The 15,020-nt window shown below is 41.6% G+C and overlaps 1 protein-coding gene across 50 annotated transcripts in view; it reads right to left on the reverse strand.

Annotated features, from left to right (window-relative positions):
- LRRFIP1 (LRR binding FLII interacting protein 1) overlaps nucleotides 1-15,020 on the reverse strand; it is a 133,207-nt gene that overhangs the window by 82,807 nt on the left and 35,380 nt on the right. For 20 of the 50 annotated variants that reach the window (XM_060282802.2, XM_088675335.1, XM_088675361.1 and 17 more), the window contains exons 2-5: nucleotides 12,145-12,231; nucleotides 8,091-8,108; nucleotides 2,439-2,486; nucleotides 617-661 (exon numbers count right to left, since the gene is read on the reverse strand). In XM_060282802.2, coding sequence (XP_060138785.1) covers nucleotides 617-661; nucleotides 2,439-2,486; nucleotides 8,091-8,108; nucleotides 12,145-12,231 — 198 coding nt within the window. The remainder of the gene's footprint in view (nucleotides 1-616; nucleotides 662-2,438; nucleotides 2,487-8,090; nucleotides 8,109-12,144; nucleotides 12,232-15,020) is intronic. The other 30 variants (XM_060282805.2, XM_088675378.1, XM_060282792.2 and 27 more) reach the window with 4 other exon arrangements.

Raw genomic sequence — 15,020 nt, forward strand, 5'->3', positions numbered from 1 at the left:
AGGCCACCTGAGCATAGGCGCCAACTCTGGGGGCACCTGGGTTCTGGGGCACCCACAAAATTGTTACTGTGGGTGCCCAGCTGGTGAACCCAATGTGGCACACGCATGACCTCACACAGCGTGCTGAAGCCAAACATGGCCTGTTGCGCCTTCCGAAAGCTCATTGCAGCTGCTGGAAGGTCCAACTGGGCCTGTCGCACCATGTGACGCCATGCGTGTGATGTGTGATGTGTGCGTGTGCACACTGGGCACTGGGCACCCACAATGTGGGGCAGAACCCAGCGTGCCTGAACCTGATCTTCAAGCAACAGCAAAGGACCCAGGAGTACCTCTAAGCTACTGGTAGCATTATGCACATTTAAGATCCGTGGAGACGTAACAGAGTTTAAAATGAATAACAGAGGGAACATGAATATGAAAGAGGAATAGTGATCCCATGATCCCTGTGGGTGATCCCATCCTGCTCCCAATTCATTCAATTAAAAAATCATCAATGTGGGATTTTGCTTCAACTAAATTTGCAGAGGTGCTCCATAATAAGATTAATTTTAGTCATTAATTTTTATTCATTACTTTTCAAATGAAAGTTCTAACACAAAGTGCAAACAATACTGACCGAGGCATTTCTTCTGGGTTTATGGGTGTAACGCTCAGTATCTTCCTACCAGGGCAGAAGGAAAGACAGAAGATAAAATGTTGTAAGGCAGAAGCATGCATACAGAGCTTTAAAAGAAAAATGTTAGGGTGAAGAACACAGTAGGAGTTAGCAAGATTGCACCTGATGATGAAAATGGTACTCAAAGATAATTCAGAGAAAATAGCAATAGGTATTTCACCATATCTGAAATCCACTGTTGTTCCAGACCCAGAAATCTATTGTAATGAAATCTCATGACATAATTATTCCTTTTCCATTCCTTAATGTGCAACTGTGAGCTAAAGAATTCTATAAGCACACATTCTAATTGTTCTGAGTTCACAGATTGAGAAGCTTGTTTTGGTACTTCTGTTTCCAATAGTCTACACATGTGGGGTGCACTTTAACCTGTGCTAAGTTATAGTTATCTACATGGCCAGCCGTGATCCGCAGTGCTTAGGGAGGGCTAAAGCTCAGTGGCAGAGCATCCCTGGTCCCTGGTTCAATCTCCAAGCAGGACCAATAAAGATTCCCTGGAGACTTGCTGCCAGTCAGTGCAGATAATGCTGAGCAACATAGACCAAAGGCAGCTTTCTACGGTATATATATAGCCTCCTCACATTAAGCACATGCTGGTAGATGTCCCAGGAAGAAATGTACGAGGATCCTTGGGCAAAGTAGCAACAATATGTTAACATTTCTCATACACCTCTCTTATTAATGTTTATGTTCACTAAGATGTTTCCTCAAACTACCACCATGCAATTGTACCCATTATTCAATAGAGAGTAGTGGGAAACAGTGTGGAAGTTTGATTATAGTGCTTGAGATTTAAGCGCCTACTGCTCCTGTGTGCCTCAAGGATGCCTCATGCCTCTCCCGTTTCTCACATCTCTAACAGTGATTCTACTTCAGGTAAATGGTTAGTGCATATATAAACACAGGATGTACACACAGGATGTACAGAGGAATTTTTTAGAGCTCTGGCAAAGAAGGAGGCACTGAACATCAATGAAATGACTTCTCTGTTTCCAAGAGAATCTTTACTAGGATTTTTAACATGCTGATAGTGCCATGATAAAGCATAGCTACTTTTATTTTGGAGTAGCTAGAGTACACCCTGGTCACTAGCATTGTTTACAGAAGTACAATAGGATTTAATACCACATTTACGGTATGAATAGGCACATGGGCTATTTCAGCATAACAGTTTATTTACCTCTTTATTATATGAAACAAATACCTGATTAATGGGTTATAGAAGAAAGCTAATTATGTGACTACTTACACAGTGGCTACAATAATAAATTATTATTGTATTATACATTGCTACATACAACACTGGTGTAGTCTTAATTATCTTCAATTTGTTTGTTTGTTTGTTTGTTTGTTTTAATAAAAAGTCTAGTTAGTAGTGAAGTTGTCATTGGCAAATGGAATTTTCTAACCTGAGCTATCTTCCGCTGCCACCGATAAGGAGGTATTCCTCAATGGGTTACACACTTACTCAGTAACTTGACAAGCTTCTAAATGAATATTGTTCTGCTAGACTCATACGGTTCTTAGCACAAACATTCATCAGCAATATGACATCCCAAAGAAATGCTTTGGATTTAAAAAATGGCAGGGTGGTTTCTGAGAGTTAGTACACCATATCAGTCTTCCAACTCTGGAAAATGTTTTAAGAACTAGACTTCAGGAATGAAAGCACATCTTCAAGTAGAGATAACAGTTATGCTACATAGTTTATTCAACATGATGGCCAGTTTTAGACAAATCTGGATTCTTAGACAAAGCCTACCATCCACTGCTCGATGTCGCCAAACTTTGTATCCAGACCATAATATTTCTATGAAGGAAAGAAGGGGGAAACTTAGGTGAAAAAGTAAACTCACAAGTTTATAGGCATGCCTACACCAAGGATTTTGCTTTAGTCAATAAAATACATTGATTTGGTTTGACCAAACCATTACAGACTTGGAGCTCAACTTTGCCAGACATGGCTACAGTGTAGCTGCACCAAGACTACGAAAGTCTCGAAAATTGGGCTTACTCTGCAAATAGCCACTGGCATTAATACTCACTGCCTTCCAATAAAGGCAAGAGGGTGACATATTTCAAGGATCAAAAAACCTCAAACATAATCAGTGAAGTTCAGAGTAATGTCAAACACTCTAATCTAGCAACCAACCAACCTAGAGGTAAAATAGCCACGGCCTCCTCTGTAGCATAGGCATGCCCTTTAAAAACACATCAGGACAGGGGTGAGCAACTTATTCAGCACCAAGAGTCTCAAAGGAAATGCAGCATGAGCTGAAGGTCCACTTAAGAGGCACACACGCATTCTCCACCCCCATAGGCCGCTGTTGTACTCAATCTTGGCCAGAGCCTTTAAAAGTACGAAAAATGCTTCAGGGACCCCGAAACTGGGAAACGTGCAGTGAACCTGTTTCTTCTACCATGGTAGGATTCATTTACTTCTCTGATTCAAGTGTGCAGGAAAAGTATACCATAAAGTGAGAACAATGTCTGTGCGGTAAGTTTATCAAGCACATAAAAGAATAGGCACTGTAGAAATATAATTGCAATACAGAAAAATCCACACCCACAGGCTCACAAACTAAATAAGGTAAGATACAAGGATAATAGAAAGAAGTGGAGTCTTAGAGAAGTTAAAGAAAGGAGGTGAGGTGCAAAGAAAAAGTCAGCTGAGGGAGAGGGGAACGTTTTGAGCAGTTTGAGAGGCAAAAAGAACATTCCAAATATCTACGAGGGCAAAATGTTAACAGTGGAGTGGTGCAGTTTAAAAAATGGATGCATGAGGGGGGAAATGAAGACAACAGGGTTTGGGTCAGAACCTGTAAAGCAAAAGAGGAGGGGGAGGATTACAGGAGGAGGATGGGAACAGTGAACTCGCAACACATATTGTGAGTACTTTGCTTTCCACATTAAAGAAACATAATGCATCGGGCTTTTTCTGCACATCCGAATCACCTCAGTCCAGAGGAAGACGACTTCAAGAAAGCGAGAAAGCAAATGAAGAGAAGGCAGTCTGCCCAATCTCATGGATACCTCCTCCCAGCACAAAAGAGCTCAGAAGTTGCATGTCACACACACACCCCTGCAAACGCCACGTTGCCCACCCCTGCATGACTAGGAATCTCTGCAGCACTACACAGACAAGGGATCAAGCAAACGTGCTCATGCAAGACTGCAAGCCATAGCGTCTCTTCTGAAGGCACTGAAGCATAAATTGCTCTCCACAAGCCAGCTTCGCTGTTCAGAATGGCAGCACTGTTTAAAGTCACTCCAGCAGTAATAGGTTGCTGAGCACTGTTAGCAGGGCATGCTATTCCATAGAGAAAGAAGGGGAGAATGGTGCAACAGGCCTGAATTTCTGACCCAGTTCAGTCAAGATTTATTATAAAGGAACATCTCAGCAAAAACAGTGGCTTCACACTGTGTTTGACTTAAGTTTCAGGGGCAGGAATGAAAGGTAAGTTTATTCTATTGGGATTTTTACAAACTAAGGGAACCCCCTGCTAAAAAGTGCATGGGTGCCATGAATAACAAATGTCCTATATTGTTAAGAGGAAGACAAGCATTTCCATGCTAGGCAGAGCGACAATAGTGCTCTAATATTTAATGCACAGCTGCAAAGAAGAGGCACTTCCTGACCCACCAACTCTAGCATAGATATTAAAACTGGTACTTATCTCTTAAGTAGATAAGGTGCTCCTATTTCTTCCTGACACACTATTTAACAAGAAGCTCTGTTGGCTCACTGAAATGTGTTATGCTTTCTATTTAGCTATTAAGAGTGTTGCAGACACCCTTAAAATGTATTTGTTTTTTTCAGCAACTGACCCCAGTTATTAATTTTATGCTTCTTGCAAGCGTGAAATTTTACCCGTTAATTGAAGTTCAAATTATGTAAAAATACTGAGTGAGGGCCAATGTAACAGTAGCGCAAGAAGACTGAGATTTAGCATTATTTCACAAGCATTTGCACTCAGGGCAGTAGTACAGTACATAAATCTTAACTGTCACAGTGTATAGGAATAGCAGTTGCACTAGGAGCTATGCAACAACTTTCACAAATGGAAGACATCCACTGGATTTGGCTGTTACACTACACAGCAAGGCTCCCACTAGCAGTACGGCTGTTGCACAAAATCAGTAAGCAGGGCCGACAGAATGCAGCCAATACTGAACAATCCATACTTTTTATCCTATTCATTTTATATTACATTTTGTATGGCACTGTTAATTCAGTATTTTATTAAAATTACTATTGTGATACGCTGCCATTAGGATATTATGTAATGTGGCATCAGGTTTGATAGTTGTCAAATCACATCACATTCAAGCAGCTTTTGTCTCAGCGGCCACTTTCTATGTACGTGTGGTACGGAAGCTGTACTTCCCAGGATAGGATAGGGTTGTGCAGAATTATTAAAACAGCGGAGAGCATTATTGGCTGCTCACACTCCACCTTAGAACAAATCTGTATCACCAGGTGCCACAGGGAAAGCACTAGACATATCAAGAGTTCCATCGCATCCTGGTCACTGCTTCTTTGAGCTCCTGCCATCGGGACAGAGATACAGAACAATGAAGGCGAGAATGAGCCGTCTCAAGAACAGTTTCTTCTCTAGAGCAATTTCAGCCTTAAATGGAAAAGTCTGGACTTTGAAGTCATCTTATTTTTACTTGTCATTTCGTATTGCATTGTTTAATTAATGTTTTGTAGTTATTTTAAATTTATGTGGAGTGCCTTATCTGAGTGGATGGAGCAGCCGAGTAATTTCGTTGTTCCCAGAGGGGGGCAATGACAATAAAGATTATCTTATCTTACCTTATTTGTGAGGACATCATTTATTCTTACAAAGAAGAAAGAGAGAATAGGTACTTTCTACTTTGTGCATCTGATTGAGGGAGGGGGTGTTTTGGAGACTGAACTTATAGCTTGATATACAAAGAGAAGCAATTCAACTGACTGCATTCTCTCAGCCGACGTTTCAAAGTTGACTTTATTACTGTGGACAGACAATCATGTCTGCAAAATAAGCAAATAAATTCATCCTTTGAGTCATGATCCAACAGCACTTAAACTGACAACAGTACAAGTATTGTATAATGAGGGAGCAGAACAGATACTGCAAAGTCTAGCTTGCTTTGTTTAATATCGTATTGGCCTGAATATAAGCCGCACCTGCAAATAAGCCGCACCTTTAAAATTCAAGACTTATTTGTGGGTGCAGCCTGCCTCCCAGCACTACTGCCCTGAATGGGGGTGGGGGGGTGGGCAGGCAGCCGGCACTGGGCACCCTGCTCCCCAAGCTGGTGCTCGGTTCCGAGCATGCTGTGCACCCACCTCTGGCCGCCCCCCTGTCCCCTGTTTGGGGCAGAAGTGCTGGGAGGCGGGCATGCAGCACTCGGTTCTGAATAAAGTTAAAGCCGCACTTTAACTTTCCACAGTTGGAATTTGGGGGGAAAGTGCAGCTTATATTCGGGCCAATATGGTAAACTCCAATTGCAAACATTTCCTATAGTTCCATCCACATCAAGAAAGTAGTGAAACTGGTTATCCCAGAAGGCAGTAAGCCATAAATTTCTCTTGAATGTGAGGTATGAGAGTTCAATGAAACCAGTAATCGAAACTCCCATTGTTCTAGGCACATTTTGCGACTGGGAATTTCATTAGCGCAAGCAATTTCTGAGCTCTGGGCACAGCGCTGCATCTAAGATTTCAGATTAAAACTGCCACTGCTGGCAGTGAGGGCCTGGGAGGAGAAATTCCTGCCTGCCTGACTTCCAAGAAATTACTGCAGGGTCAGGCAAGCTGAGGGGTTACAGAAAGGCAGTGTTTTGAGCAACCCTCATAAGAAGTTTAAGGGGGTGGGCTGGGGGAAGAAAGGCTTCATTTTTGCAGTCTTCAGATGAAGACTAGACCATGTGAAAAATGGACACAATATTTTAGCTGCAGTTCCTTCATTTTCAGCTTTGTATTCTTGTTATAAAAAAGCGCGCCTAGACATTCTGTTGTTGCGCCCATAACCCAGGTTTAAGGTGCCGTTTAGCTCCTACTTTTCATATCTGTTTCTAACACTGAATGAAACATAAATTTAATTAAAAAGCAAGTGTTTCTGCAATGTCAGAGCAAGTGCTGTTGCAAGTAGTTTTCTTCTTTTTAAAACATTTACATGAACTCATAAGAGAATATGCCACACATATTTCAACACCCCAATCAATTTTAAAGGAAACACTTTCAAAGTAAAGTGCACAGAGGGGACTTGTTAGTGGGGAAGGATATGACTGGTGACCAGTAATGGCAGGAGCACCATCAATATGCCCCAATGCCAACTATGGACACCTCTTTTGCAGCAGTGCTCACTACTGTATATTGCTGGAAGGAACTTCAGCGTCCTCCCACCCCCAGGAACTGGCGGAAGCCTTAGAGAAGTCTACAAAGCTGGTTTGATAAGAGACAGAGCAATTAGCATACACAATGCAGGAAATGACAGCTCCAAGCCTCTGAAGAGGTATCTCCTTTAGTCCAAGACTAAAGCAGTCAAGCAACTTCAGCGTTTTCAGAAGCTGCTTAATTTGCACTGCCATTCAAGAAGCATTAGTAAGTACAGTCACTGAGGTGAAAACATGCAAAGAAAGAACAGAATGTTGCCCAAGCAAAAGGAGCCTGAGAGACTCATTAGTAAATAGCAGCAGGTTTACCAATGAAGACAGTTTGTGATTTAGTCTTCTTTTATTATAATTGCATATGCATATCTTGAAGTTTTATTGAAAACTTCAACATGGGCTGTCACACAAATATACACTACTAAAACTGTTAGGATCCACAAAGAGTATTTTAATTTTACCGTATATCAAAATTTGAAAGCTGTTTGTTGCCTGCAACAGCTATTCCAGTTTAATGTTCTGCTGCTCTAGTCCAAGATTAAGTTATACCGGTAACTCCAGCCATACACTCCCCTCAATGTGTAACTTTGAACTACTCACTCTACAAGGCATCTTCCCATACCCAATTACTGGCTGAAAGCATACCTTGTTTGGACTACATCTATCAGTTATGGGGGAATGCAAAGTAATTACCGGTATGGCTCTAAAAACAAATCCACATGGACCAGTGTGCTGGTGTTGTGTGGCAGGTGCTATTGTGAACAAATCCTGTGATATTTCACCCGATTAGTACTATATCAGTAAATTAGATGTGGGAGAAGCTGTTATTTGAGCAACTCACAACGAGATCAAGTTTACTCTTGGTTGATGTTAATATAGTAGCAGAATTTTACATGTCTTAAAGATAAATTTCCAAGTAAACCCTGCTGCATACCTGACATATCTAAGTGGGTTTAATTCTCAAGTGCCATCAGGTTTCCTGATGCAAAAGGAAAAGTGCATGCAATCACACAAGAGGCTAAGCAAACCCTACCTTTTGAATTTGATAGATCTACATTGGCAAAGGAAAGGAAAGAAAGGAGAAAAATGAGGGCAATAGCTTTCAGTAGGTACAGTTCACAAAGAACTCTTCTTCCACATACACCCATATATGAGAATGCATAAATAAGCCATACTTCAAGACCAATATTTTTATTATCAAGAATGCAAAATGTGCTTCAGTGGTGGAGGAAAATTGCACTGGATCCAATATTGTGGACAGAGATCCATATAAAACACAAAGAATGACTCTTGGATTGTTAAAACCCAGCAGTGTGAAAACTCTTCCAGTTCTTTAGAAGCTGGCCTTGTAATTTCGGTTGGCACAGGACTCCAGAGTTGCATGGCTGTGCAGATCTGGTAGACCACGTAGAAGCTTTGGTAATACATGAACACATAGTTTCCTACCCAACTTCCACTGCAACTTATTAATGTAGCCATATCCTGAGAAGTATTATTAGTTCGCTTCACATTATACTCAGACTTCAAGTTCACCAGAAAAGGCAATGAAAAATATTGATTTTTAAAGCCTTACATACAGTGCTGGGGAGCAGAGGCATAAGCTGCATAAGCTCCCGTAACGGAAGATAAACCACATATTTATACTGTAAAAAGTTCTTCACAATGAGTTTACATTGTTGATCCACAACACAAATAATAATCAAGACTTTTAGACAATAATATGGCATTTTTCTATAACACACACAATAGAAGTTTTACATCTGCAGAAGTTTCCAGCACAATGGAAGGGAAGCATAATCACACTTTAAGCCTGGCCTTTCTACTTTAAATAGTAAACAATGAATCCTGACATTTCAAGAGTATCTTTATGGAAAATTACTTCAAGCAAACATTTTAAGCACAGTGCTGTAGCCCAGAGCTTGCAAGCTATTCCATAACATTCAAAACATAATACTGTACAATAATAATCACTCAGTCCTCTCTAAAAAGTCCTCTCTAGATTAATTACAGCAGTGAAGTTTGGACTTTTGGTGGCAATCCTGTCCTGCAGGAGCTGAGGGCACACAGCCCTACTCTCCATAACCCTGAATCAGAAGAAGCTGTGCATGATCTGGACCAGGGGTCCCCAAACTAAGGCCCAGGGGCGGGATGTGGCCCACGCGAGCCAATTGTGCGCCCCCTGACACCCCCTGCCGCCTGCTCTTATCAGTGCGCCGCAGTGCAGTAGCCCATCTCCGGCGCCAAAAATAACTTGTGCGCATGCGTGGGACAGAGGGCAGGGGAACGCGCTCCCATACGCACGCGCACAAGCTATTTCTGGTGCCGGGCCGACCCGGAAGTGCACCAGAAATTTTCTGGCGCCGTGCCACACCAAAAAAGCAAGTGTGTGCGCGTATGGGAGCGCGTTCCCCCACCCTCCAGTCCACTGCACAATCGGTGCCGGAGGAACCGGCACAAAGCCGGGTAAGTTTGGGGACCCCTGATCTGGACAGTTGCCCACATGCCCATCCCCAAGTCTCCCCAGTGACCATAGCTGCTCAGTTCTTCCCTCTTCAATAAGCAGTGGAGTGGGAATTTGGGGGGGGGGGGAGCCCAGCCAAGTGCTCCATGCCATTGCCAAGGATTAGAGAGTGGATTCTCATTTTTTGTGCAGCAGCCAGTAGGCTCCAAATTGAGATATTGCTTTCATAATTTTTGACCTGGCAATATATCACAAATCATGATGTGTGTTAGGGCTGGGTGATATATCATCCCAAACTGGTTTGAACTCCATATCATGATATCAGCATCATAATTTTTTTCCTGGCAATAGATTGTGAATCATGATGTGTGTGCATATGCGCGGGGGCGCATGCTGTGCAAAAATCACAAGGCAGGAAAAACCATGAAGCCAGCCAGTGCCTCCACATAGCTCCATCCTTATTTCAGACATTGTGGTATAACAGCATATTGTGATGTTTATCTGGTGATACATCACGATGTTGAAAACCAGGTATCGTCCAGCCCTAGCAGCCAGCTGGGCCAGAAGCGTGTTCTGCACTCAAATGATACTTTTTAGATAAAAAATAGTTTAGACAGCCAACAAGATATAAAAGCCAACAAGAAATAAAAGACGTTGTAGCTAGTACTCTCTCTGTTATGACCTGAAAAGCCACAGGGAGGCCAACATGTGATCCCAGGGCTATGCAAGGCCTAGGCTCCTCTCTGTGTCACATCAGATGAGAGCCGGGTGCCTTGTATCAAGAGTCAGAGGTGCAGAATTGACATTTTTCCTTTATGCAGTTAATGTAACACACACACGCTAGAAACTACTTGGTGATTTATACACAAATACTCTGTATCCGGTCCATGTTTTAACCAGTCATTAATTAAAAGCAATATTGCAAATATCTGCTTAGAGGCATTTCCAAAATACACAGTTTTAGTCACAAGTAACTATATTTCCTTGAATATCTTTCTACCATGCACTGTGGATTGATTCTTGCCTCTGGCAGAAACTTAAGAATTGCTATACTTGGTTTCATCCAAAAATGTAAGATTAAATGGGCCAGTTGTGAGATAGCCAGTTGGATAATTGTCTGCTCAGAGGTTGGTCTGGTTCATACACAATGCTAAATCAATAAATTATAATTTAACACGAAGAAGCATAATGCTGGTGTGCAAACTAATGCTGCACAAGGAGGAAACAAACCAGAGTCCTGACTTAGCATTTCTTGTGACCCAGCACATGTTCTTTAAACTACCGTTTACTGTTGTATGTGAAACTGAACACTGTTACTTGTTGCACGAACGACATCCACTTGGAAGAAGAGATAGTTTTAGTGTTAATCCATCTAAGTTCTCGACACGTGACTGGATGGGATGTTTTACCAACACCCATAGAGAGGCAAGGAATTGATAAAATCAAACACAAGATTTCAGGACAGGACTCCAAAGGGTGTGTGGAATCTGGATGGGCCTAGAGACAGCAGCACTTTCAGTAACTGGTCACTTGGGTCCCTTAGGAAGGAGGACACAGGTCACTTAGAAAGCACAAGTAGGATGAATGCTGCTGCCAGGGACTATGAGCTTGTTCTACTGCAGTTTAGGAAATCCTGTTACTCAGGACTAGCACAGCAGGTGGATATAAATACCCTTGACAGGCGTGTAAGCCTTCTGGCGGAGTTTACAAAGGAGAATTCTACTCAAATAGAAGCAACTGTTGCAGAGGAAAGGCTCTTGGGGCCAGTTACTATTACTATCTGAGATGGTAGTCTTAAAAGAGCATGCTTTCAAAATATTACCCATTGACTAAATACAAACTATGGACAGGACTATTGTGGCCACTGCCAGCATTGACCTAGAAGGGTGTGCCAATTCTGTGCACGAGCCCAACAGATGCTCCTCTTGCTTCTATTTCCCAAGCAAGCATGCACAAATTGATTCTGAATTCATCAAACTAAAGTAATAATAGCTCTCCAGCTGTCAAGCAGAAAGAGCTAGAACCATTCTACTTCAAGGTTGCAAATGCGACTTTTATGTCATTTCAGTTGACTGATGTGTGTGAAGGAAACAACCCCGCTTCCTACGTGGGCTGGACATGCCCGCACTGCGCATATCCAAAATGTCCGCAGCAAAAGAAAACGCTTCTGCGCATGTCCGGAAGCTGAAAATCGCGTCTGGACATGCGCAGAAGCCATTTCCGGCACCACGCTGCCCATTTCCAAAATGTTCGCAGCGCCAGAAATAGCTTCTGCGGCTGCATATAAGACGACCCGGCGTATAAGACGACCCCTGACTTCTGAGAAGATTTTCCTGGGTTAAAAAGTAGTCTTATACGCAGGAAAATATAGTTCAAAAGAAAAAATAGTGGCTCTTCTGAGTAACGTATTTTATCTTTTGTGTAAGGGCTTTGGCTATACAAAATAAGTAAATAATATTCAAGAAGAACCATTAACACACATTTAATCTATTTTCCAGTCATTAAACAATTTTATTGCAATCACTGCCAACTGTGGCTCCCAAAGGACCATTTCTGCATTTCATTCAAAGGATTAAGAAGTAATTTTGGGGCTGCAGAGAAAGACAACTCAATATCCTTAACATACCTCCTTTTGCTGCCTCTCCAGTTCCTTCATTCGGATTTCTCGTGCTTCAGCCCGTGCTGCACGCTTAGCTGCAAGCCTCGCTTCAGCCTACCGTAATGAAAAAAAAGAATAAAGCTATATTTCCACATAGTTTAAACTTGCAGAACATGCCCTAGCTGGAGGGGAAGTACATGTAGGCAGACAACAAGCTTTCACACAAAATGTTCATTATTAGTCACTGGTATGTAGTATTCAATACTTGCTTGTTCTGTCACCCAACAGAATACCTTTAGCCTGCTCCAAGGCAGGGATAGCCAAGGTGGTGCTCTCCAGATATTCAACTCCCTTCAGACCCAGTCACTGTGGCCAAGGATCAGGGATGACGGGAGCTGAAATCCAGCATCATCTGGAGGAACCACACATTGACTACTACAGCTCCAAGGTTTGCATAAAAGTACGCCACATCATCAGTAACGTAAGGGCATTTTTAAAAGATGCAATGATTGGCCTTTAGCCTGACATGAGTCACTTGTAAATGCAAATACAAAATAGAAAGCAAAGGAGAACCATTTGGGAACTCAAATACATGGTTCTAGCTAGCCAGTACAGTCATACCTCTGGTTACGTTCGCTGAGGGTTGCGTACATCACGGGATACGAACGCGCTGAACCCGGAAGTACCGGAACGGGTTACTTCTGGGTTCAGCGATTCACGCATGTGCAGAAGCACCAAATGACGTCACATGCATGCGCAGAAGCGCTGAATTGTGCGGTGAGCATGTGCAGATTTGCTGCTTCAGGTTGCGCACTGCTCAGGTTGTGAACGGGGCTCTGGAACGGATCCTGTTCGCATCCAGAGGTACCACTGTATACGTTTTGCACTTTAATTACAGATATGGGAATAGTAACCACCCCTATCTTCATCTTGTGAAAATAGCCAAAAGATGTTTTGTTTTGTGAACACTAAATCTTGCTTATCATGTAGTGACAACTTAGTTGGTCCTAATAAAACATTACTGTTGCTGTTGGATTTTTCTTTCTGATGAAACATTATGATTATGTATAAGTTTTGTCTATGAGGCATTTGACAAGAGATTATTCCTTTGTACAGAACTGGGGAATTCACAATTACAAAGCTAGTTTCACCTTTCCCTTCCATTAAGTGCCTGAGTAATATGCAAGAAAAGGCTGACTTGAAAAACAGGTTTCCTTCAGCAACTACATCTATAAATAAATGCACTGATTCAACTCACTCAGCATCCATGTGTCAAAAATAGACCACATATAAATATGCAACATGTTTCCACTGAAAGCCTTTTAGCACACCGTAGTAATTATTAACTATTTTGGAATGCCTACTTCAGTTTTAATGGGCGTTATCTGCTTACATGCAAAATCAAGTGTTCATAAAACAGATATTTTGCTTTGAACGCTAAGCCAATCTTGATTATTCACAGCAGTTATTTCTACCTCTTCCCCCCAAGCATCTTGATAAAATTACACTTCAATATATTAAAAGTTTAACTTTTAATTTAAAAAGTTAACTTCAGTGTCACATTAAGTGGCAAATACATTGACAATTCAGGTAGTACAAGCAATGGGGGGGAGCTGCATTAGGATGGTTGATTGTCAAACTAACTCACACCAATCCCTAGCACAAAAAAGAGCTTAATCAGAGACTGAAGTGAGGGGAAGCGGCTCTGGAAAATTAGAAGCCCTTGTTTCTGAGGGCAAATACAGACAGCCAACGACTACACAGGATAAGCTGACTCATTTATTAAATGTTGCTAAAAGTGCTATGGAAAAATCCAGCTATGACAGATTATGTCCCACTTCATTAGAAAGTTTTCTCCCCATCCTCCCCGAGGTTTGCCATTACTGTGGCATGGAAGATGTTCTACCTATTGCTACACTTTGCCACTATTTTCTAGTTCTGGGTTTATTGAATAGATGGCTTATTATGTTCTTCCTATGCCATCATTCTGATTATATAGCTTGCATTGGTTTCCAAATACATGTACAATGTTTTTAGTGAAACGTTTTCCTGTTTAGGGAAGGGGTGGGGGTCTTCTTAAAATATAGCTTTGAAAAAGCACCTAGGTTTTAAAAAGTTGTTCTGAAAATGCCTCAAAAACCCAAAGTACGGTATTTTAAATTGTTACAGAACATAAATAACTCTGAAATGACGTCTGAAATCCATGGCGAAAAGGCAGGGAAAGTAAGCAGTTCCTAAAGAGACTGTGCTTGCCACAAATCCCTCGCTTGCCATGCAGCTCAGGGTAAGACATTCTGCTGTCACCAGTCATGGAATACTAATAATAAATGCAATCCAACCATGTGAGACATAGAGGAAAGCCTTTCTACTTGGAGAAGACATCAAATAAGAATATTTGGGGGGAGGGAGATTACACAACATATGTAATAATTACAGGTTACCAAGAAACAGCATGGTAGAAAACTATCGTATGATAAGCTGCCCATCAGTATTCCCTCTGTGTTATCTTGAAACAGGGGGTCCAAAACAACTCCAATACTGTATGTGATTTATCTCAGAAACCTGGCCAGTACTGGAGAAAACCGTAATTTGAGCATGACCAAGATAGTGTGTATAAATGGCCCAAGATTCTACGCCCATAAAAAGAGGAAGTATTTGTACAGTATAATAAACCTACATAAAATTTCAGAATAAAAAAAATGTCCTTTATCGTACCTAGAGAACATAAAAACTTTTCTAAAGCTTTGCATAATGTTAGTATTACATTTTTGGTAGAAAGTCCCATCTCACCTGAAAAGCATTAGCATTTTATCATAAAGCTTGCAACACAAAACTAATCCACGTCTGAGCATATTTAGGCATTTCCTACTTAATCACATTGGAGAATACTGAAACTAAACAAG

Source organism: Zootoca vivipara, chromosome 1 (genome assembly GCF_965207765.1).
Source record: "Zootoca vivipara chromosome 1, rZooViv2.hap1.1, whole genome shotgun sequence".
In the NCBI taxonomy this organism is placed as follows: Eukaryota; Metazoa; Chordata; class Lepidosauria; order Squamata; family Lacertidae; genus Zootoca; species Zootoca vivipara.